The sequence below is a fragment of the Cottoperca gobio genome, chromosome 14, assembly GCF_900634415.1.
Source record: "Cottoperca gobio chromosome 14, fCotGob3.1, whole genome shotgun sequence".
NCBI lineage: Eukaryota > Metazoa > Chordata > Actinopteri > Perciformes > Bovichtidae > Cottoperca > Cottoperca gobio.
In genome coordinates, this window is record NC_041368.1 from 8848213 (window position 1) to 8856895 (window position 8683).

At 39.2% G+C, this 8683-nt stretch overlaps 1 protein-coding gene across 1 annotated transcript; it reads right to left on the minus strand.

The window, feature by feature from the left end:
* Positions 1-60: 60 nt before the first annotated feature.
* Positions 61-7200, minus strand: dnajc18 (DnaJ (Hsp40) homolog, subfamily C, member 18). Its single transcript, XM_029447571.1, is given in 9 exon segments — positions 61-1950; positions 2711-2883; positions 3001-3110; positions 3441-3458; positions 3460-3554; positions 3882-4088; positions 5074-5219; positions 5555-5723; positions 6518-7200. Coding segments are annotated over 9 exon segments (1170 nt in total). The 5' UTR covers positions 6645-7200; the 3' UTR covers positions 61-1825.
* Positions 7201-8683: the final 1483 nt, after the last annotated feature.

An 8683-nucleotide genomic window follows, 5' to 3' on the forward strand; every position in this document is an offset into this window, starting at 1 on the left:
CAGCTGCAGAGTGTCAAACAACTATCAACTCATACATGAACAAATCAGACAGGCCAAACATATTCTGGTTACTTCTTTAATTTTCAGGTATAATTGGCTGAAAACGGATTTCTGCAGTGTTGTTCAAGTGTACTACCAAACCGACTGATACCAAAACCTGATCTTTGCGTATTACGGTAAAGGTTTTACACGTCTGTGAGTTACTGTGTGGACCTGAATATTCTAATCAATTATCATTTAGTGTGCCAGTAGTGTGTTCGCTGAAAAATAAATACGCAACTAACAAAACACTAGGGTGCATGCAACAGTAACACTAGGGAACACAGGATTAAATATTAACTTAAAAGTGCTTGAGATGAACCTGAATATTTCACACATGTGAGAACAGCTAAGGCAGTTTGGTAGTCTTGGTGCACAGAAACAAGCATCAATGTCTGTATAGAGTTTGAATCATCTATGGTTGGTATGATAAACAATTAAAGTTAACTCCAAACGGTTAGCGTCCTACTCATGACAAGATCTGACAAGTAAAAGTCACAATTCTGATTCTTAGCTGTTCAATGTCCACAGATATTTAATAGCATTTCTAAACACAATTTAAATAATTCGGTGTTAAGATGAGATTTTAAAAACAAAATGATTCTTCATCTTTATAAAACATCAGTATAAATTAAAAGGTGCAGAATTTATAAAATATTTATAAAATATGGGCCGATTAGCATTTTTATGAGAACAAAAGTATTTTAAGCTTGTGCACGTTTTAGGAAAAGAAGGTATTGCATGCCTTTTTAAGCCCAGACGACCTTAAAGATAAGCTCACAATTGAGCTTCCCATATCCATCTGGTCTACTAGAACAGTGTGCAGGACTTGAAATGGACTTCCTGCTTGTGAAAAATCTAAATGATTTCTTCCAAACACGGCATCTTTTTTGCAACACAGAACAGTCATTTCTCAGCCTTAAACCTCAAAGACATGCCTGCAGCTAAAATACTGAAACTTCCTGAATGGCAGAAGCTTCATGAGCAATGCATTAAACTCCTGTGCAAGCAGTGTTATGGGGAGCGGGAAGCTCTACTGTAGGAGACAGTACAACCTTTTAAGATAACACAATCAGACGTATGTGGTGGTAATTTGTACAACTTTACTCTACTGTGCCTCCTATTGCTATAGAGCGACAGGTCAAATTGCCGGTTTAACCACAGTATAGATGTTGCAGTCCTTTCTAATGTTTGATTTGTCTGTTAATAATAAATAAAAAGTCCTCTCTTATTTCACAGTACAGAAGCTCTCGGATTTGTTCAAAGACTACAGTATTATTTAAGTCACTGTACTTCGTACAGAAAAAAAGATTAGCCAAGATGCTCGAGTAACATTCACTCTATTACCTATCAAATAAATACACCTAAAACTTCAGCGAGGACACAAAACCAGTCAAGAACATAAATACAGGTCAACTACAAAACCTAAACAAATTAAATATGTACGCGTGGACATACTACTGCCTTCATGAGACCCCCCCATATGTGTGTCATGCCATTTCTATAAGAAAGTTTAAAGGCTCCGAGACAACATACACACGGCCACAGTGAGTTCGCACTTGATGCTGCTACCGCCACAGCCGGGGTTGGCAGCTCACATGCAACTCGTATTTCCTACCATCAAAGAGGAGAGAAGGCACATTGTTTCCAGTGGCATAATCTCCCAATGACCGCGCTGTACCTAAAAGAAATTTCTTTACAAAGTGGCCAGATTAAATTAACACACTTCAATAAAATGCATTATTGTAAAGTCTGTAAAGAAACATGTTCTCCTCTCAAACAGTCCTCATTTGGCTCTCTGACGGCCGACCAATCGATGCAGTTTCTCACAGTTGTCCAGCCTCATTGACTCCGCCTTTTGTTTTAACCGTTCGTCTCGGTACAGCTGTCCGAGGTTTGCCAAGTCGGATTCTGAAAAGTAGAACGGAATGACAAAAGGAAGATGTAGCACCACTGTTTGGAATAGCTTTTTTTCCCCCCTCGATTAAAAGGAATAGTGCAACATTTTGGGAAATACACTTATTAGCTTTCTGGCAGAGTTAGATGAAAAGCTCAATACCATTCGTGTTTGTACATGAGAAGCTACAGCCAGCAGCCAGTTAGCTTAGCATAAAGACTTGAAGCAGGTGGAAACAGCTAGCCTGGCTCTGTCCAGCGGTCACTGTGTGCCAGCACCTCTAAAGATCACACGATAAAATCACTGGGACGTCACGCTAACAACAATCACTTCCGGGTAGACAAATGCAGGTGATTTTAAATGTGGTGATATGTGAAATCGGCAAAATTCCGTTGTCATTTTCAGCTGTAACTTTTAAAGATGTGTATGTGTATATATATATATATATATACATACACACACACACACACACACACACACACACACACACACACACACACACACACACACACACACACACACACACGTATGTATGTGCCAATTTATTTCTTAGGTAGGACCAGCAGCGGAGACTGCAGGAAGTTAAATGCTGGCTGTAGCTCTCTAAGCGAATAGGCATATTTCCCAAATTGTTGCATTATTTCCTTTAACAGTGACCAACTGAATGCAATGTTAATTTGAAGAAAACAATATAAAAAGGCTTCATATCGATGAAGATTATGGTTTTATCAAAGTCAGTGATCCCAGATTGAGCCAAATGCTCGGCTCGCTTACTTTGCTGTTTCTCTTTCCAGCAGCTGTTCTGCAGGTGTTCGATATAGTCGTTCTCAATTGTTTTCTCTAGTTCATCCAGCGCCGCTCCACGGTATTCCTTCTCAAAACTTTTATCCACATAGTATGGTACACCCATGTGCTGCGTTTCCCTAGACACCACCAGCCCTATGGCCCTGAAACCCAAACACAGGATTAAAATGTATTCTGTGAAACTACGGTGTCAACCATGGTGGAACCCGGGGATTTGCTAAAATGTCACTGTAGTAAGGTTAATGGCACGGCAGACTCACGGCTTATAGAAGAGACTGTAGGGCGGGTTAGTGGCCATCATCTGAGTAAACACTGATATGAGGATTAAGACCAGAACAGGGAGAAGCTGCAGGAGCGCTGTGAAGGTGTTCTGTGGGAAGATAAAATCAGCACAGATTACAAAGCATAATAATACTGTATGGAGGTTGCACTGATTCATGCCAACACAGGACTTCTGTGTCTTTGAAGCAAAGCAAAAAAGAAGTAAAAGGCATTTCAGTTATGAGGAAAGTAAATGAATGATATGAAATCAATCATTATAGGAAACTGTTACCGAAAGGGCTGCAGCCATGTTAAAAATGAGTCCCTCAAAAGTGCAATTTCTGCATGTTAATGATTTATATAATGCCATATATCTAGTAGGACATCATACTGTGGTTGTTTAACAGGGATTTGTCTTTATGTTTTGTGAGTCACTTACCTGACTCTGGTTGTCCTCCTACCACCTCCTCGCGCCTCTCAAAAGCACGTCGACGGCGAGGCTGATAGAACTGAGAGTAGGAGGCTCCCTGGTTGGTGTACATGTGGATATTTCCTGTAGAGAGAGAGAGAGAGACACACACACACACACACACACACACACACACACACACACACACAGACACACATTTATTTGGCATCTACACTTCCATAATAAGACAGTAGATCACATTCCTAAACTGCTAACACTTTGGCCAACCAAAAACTCACACACACGACTGCTTTCCGGAATTGCTGAACAACAAATTGAAATTTTATCGACAATAAAGATGTACAAATAATAATAATAATAATCATAACATTGCGAATCATATCTCAATTGCAATATCGGTCAAAAATAATCGCAATTAGATATTTCTTCATATCGTTCGGCCCTACTCACCGGTGGGAAATCTTCCTCCAAAGAAAATGTTGAAGAGTTCCTCGGGGGAAATGTCGGCCTCAAAGTCTCTGTTGAAGCTTCGGTAGTATCCATGGCGACTGTGGCTGGGGTGTTGGGGTGCGCTCGCAGCTGCAGATTGATCTCCGTATTGATCATACTGCTGCCTCTTCTCTGGATTGCTCAGCACTGCATATGCGTTGCCTATTGCTGTTTGGAGAAGAGGGAAACATTTGGTCCTGGCATTCATTAAGGTGACAGCAAAATATAAGCATCAATGACACTGGGATGTATGCCTTAACATCCAGTACAGGTATTCTGTTTGGTAGATAATCATAGCCCATGTTTTGGGGGACGTAAACAGGAAGTATAATGTCGCCATTATTAGATTTAATTAGCGTTTATTTAGCCTGTATCTATTTGCATTTTGGCATCATTACAAGTATGCTGAATGAGCTATTCGCAGTTCCTATTCATATTGCAATGTACCATGTATGTACTGACAACTATCACTGGATTACTTTGAAACTGAAGGAACAGATTTAATTCTTAGGGAAGTTCTGGAGTTATGAAGGAGCGTCTTTTTTCTGTTTCAGTGTACGTTATTCCCAATGGAGTTCATCCCACTATATCTAAAAATATGTGACGTGTCTGTGTGGTCAGATTTGAGTTATGACTCAGAGAAGGAGTATTATTTTAGCCATTACTGCTCCCAGTAACAGCTGATTGTATTGGTGAATGGGCTAAATCAGAGGGAAAACTACATTAACGGCATGATCCAGCCTCAAGGGGTGGTGAGGTGGTCTAGTGGTACGGCTTCCAAATACAACACCAGGTGGTTGTGAGTTCAATACCAGGGCTGCCACCATTGAGCCCAGTTGCTCCAGCGAGACTGTCCCTGTAGTTAGTAAGTCGCTCTGGATAAGAGCGTCTGCTAAATGATCTGTAATGTGATGTCAAGCCTCTGCGCTGCTGAAGTTTGTTTACACATGACACTACGAGCGCGAGGGTATTGTTTTGAACTGAACCTCTGACTGAAAATAATTTTCTTTTGGGGATCAGTAGAGGCTCGTCTTTAAGTGAGAGTAGTGCTCAGCCACATGGTTAGAACACATTTTAAGATAAAATAAGATATTGCTACGATTCTCAAACAAAAAAAGGCAGTTTTTCTTTTCTCATCAGCTTAAACTCATACCTTTGAAAGCATCCGTGGCTCCTGGAGCAAAGTTCTTGTCGGGGTGAAACTTGAGGGCCAACTTCCTGTACGACTTCTTCAAATCTTCATCGCTGGCATCTTTAGGAACATTGAGAATTTCATAAAAGTCCTTGCAATTCTTTATCCTGCAATAATAAAAAAAGAAAAGCATATTGGACGTCAAAACACAAGCCTGAACTTTCTCTGAAACTCTTATGAGGTTATTAACTATATATGCAGTTAGTTAAATAAACATGTGCAGAGAGTCAATGTTATATCTACATGCAAAGATACAAGACAAATGTCATAATTCAGGATAACCCGGTTAAGATCAAACTGATTATGAAATGGCTGGTAAGCAATACCGGCTCAGTCTGAGTCTCAGTCTTGCTACTTCAGCCAAAGTTATAGGAACAATGGCTGATGTCAGTCTGTCACTGCGTAGCATTGGGAAAAACAAATGTAAAAGAGTCACTGTGACCTGAGAACACCCTGCCGTTGATCCTCAGTGTAGCTCTTCTTTTCATCACCACTCGCATGACATGTTTCATCGTTTCTAATGTCCTCGTCTCTCCAGCCTGTTGGCGGGGGAACGTGGTTTGATTGTGGAGCAGCGGAGCCTCCATTCCTTACTATAGCATCTATCAGCACTACGGACAAGAACACAGTATCTGAGGTCAACTGACAATTCAGGTGGAAATGGAGAAAGATGGAGGAAAAGGATTTAACATGAAAAGTGTTGGTATCAGTCAAGATCACAATGGACATTATGGTTACCAGCGGCCAACAAAAATATATATGGTTAGCCCTGAGCATACAGATGGATAACCAACATTTACTATATTAGTGAGGCGTTGGGACACCATGACAGCTTTAACACTTGATATAGAACATATGTCTGAAACTCTTGATGGAAGAATGAACACCATTCTTTCAAAACAGGTGTTTAGGTGGGAGGGAGCTGTCAAACACATCTCCCATTTCATGTACATGAAAAGTTTTCAGTCCATGCACTACAAATGCAAAACTGTTAAATGGACCCTGTGGGATTTAACTGCCTCATTCACGTTGTGTTCAAAGAGCTCGAAGTACGACAAACTTTAATATTCTGGTTATGATGCCATTATTTCAAAAGCTATTAGGCAAGATAAAGCAACTGGAGACACAGTCAGATTTTAACACCAGCATTGCCTCACAGTATTTTAACTGCAAGGGGGGAGGGAGCCTTTAACAGCCCTAAAATGTCAGCCTGCAGCCTACACGGACACTGTATTAAAGCAAGATAGCAAATTGTTGTCTCTGCTTCTAAAAATAGCATTTCAGTGCACCCATCCTGAATCATGTAAATACATGTTCTACAGTTAATACACTGTTGTAACTTAGCTAGTGGACAAACGTTAGCTAGTCTGACTGCCATTGCAGAATGTGCGTCAGCTAATTTTACCTCTGGCCCGGGTGCTGGGGTAAATATTCTGGGCTTCATATAGCAGCTGCAGCGCCCGATCTTTCCGTCCTGACCGTAAACACAGCTTCGCCTTCTCTATCAGCCGGTCTGCTTCTTCTTTGTCCATGGCAACGTTATCGGAATTATGTTGCTGATCCGCTTTCTGTAGAGGTTTGTCCCTGTGAAATGTGCGTCAATACCATATGGCAAAGCGAGCCGTAACAGCTAACGTTAGATAGCCGACCAGCTTTGGGTTCAGGCAGCTGCGTAACGTTAGCTAGGTGCAAGCCTGCAGTCACTCAAAAATCCTTCGCACTATCCGATTAGCAGACGGTGGTGGTTGTTGTCAGGCTGCAAGCAGGCCTGCAACTGGGCCATTGTTTTGAAAAAAAAAGATGAAAGTCTGAAAGATGGACTGTTTTTGCTGTCTGTTTTTTAAAGCGGTGTTTAACGGGCCACCCTTGTAAATTAAACTGGACCCTGAGCTGTGATGGACAAGAGGTGGAGGCAAGACGTCATATCCTGTGGCGTAAACTCGGAAAGCCGCCCTGATATTAATTTAAAATGTTATTTACTTGAATGTCTTTTTATTTAAAAATGTTTAGCAAGTTAGACGATTTGTTTCTATCTCCTTGCTTTTTCTGTCTATTACCTAACGGTACTCATCCTAGGAAACCCAGAAAGTTGAGTAACATCAGCAGGTGTAGAGCTGATGCTGCTGCAGCATTCAAGGTCTTTCACTTAAAGACGTAAACCCGGTTTTTGGTTGTGGTGCATTCAAGTGCCCATGAAGGAGGATGATAAACAAAATGGCACTACAATTTTATTTGTGTATGATTTTAATTTTTAATTTTAATTTATTCATCAAGCAGTACATTACTGCCTTTGACTGCAGTGGCATAATGTGAAGACAGCAGGTAGGCCTATGTATGTTTGCCCTTTTATGTAATGTAACGTACATCTCTGTAACAATCGGTTATTGACATGATAGGCTCTTTAGATAGATAGATTAAGTTAGATGTAAAAAACTGTGGTGGGATGATTCTGATACAGAAATCTACTAAGTGTAGTATACATTCTTGGTTGTTACATGAGTAAGACATATTTACATTTTATATATTATTATTATATTTCTTTTTTGAGGGATTGTATCTGGATGTAAATCAGTGTGACATTTAAAATTAGCATAATTACTTTTCATCAATAAATGAGAAACTATGCAACACATTTTTTGTTCATGCATATTTTATTCAAGAGTAAAAAAATGTGATTTGTCCCATAGGGCATGCTTACAATGTGTGTATCATTTAGGAAGTCAAATGCCAAAACATATTTCCATAGATAATAAAAAATGTTGCAAGATAAAATCCATTATATTTGTTTGTTGAAATATGCATGTAGACCATACAAGAACCAGAAACAGAGGAAGGAAAATAACCATAAGCTAAATTGTAACAATAATAATATTAGCAGTAAATATAACCAGAGTACAATGTTTCCTGTTAAACGTAAGTGCGACACACGATTTTCTTTGAGTCCGTTTCATTTACATTTGAAAACCATGCTATCATGCTTTGGCAGCCTGAAAGTTGCTTTTCACTGAGATTATATTCATTCACACTATTGAACATTTTCTGTACATCAGTACAACCGAAAAGAAAAAAAACACAAGGCTTCAAACCTTAGAAGGGCATCTCTGCATACAATAAATCAATATAAAAATTAAAAGCAGTGGTAATAAATAACAGAATGAAAAAATGGACAAAAACAATCAAAGGAAGCCTATTTATAAAATTTATAAAACAAGACAAATAAAACTACAAATGTAATTCAAAAATAAAATAATTCAAGTTTACTATTTGAAACACAACTATCACAATTATAATCTCACATAACAATTAGGAACTTAATTGCATGCATTGATGCGTTCCGTACCATAGATGCGGTGTTAAAAATCACTTTGTCCATCCTTAATTCACATACCTTTATCATTAAATAGAAAGATGAAATATAAAGTAGAAAAAATATTAATGTATGAAAGGAAATTCTAGAAATTTATGCGATAGTGGTTGGTGCATCCCTGATATCGACTTTCCCAAATTATCTATTTTGAAAGAACCAGAATGTTTCCTGATTTAAATGTTATTTTCTTATATCAGTCATTTG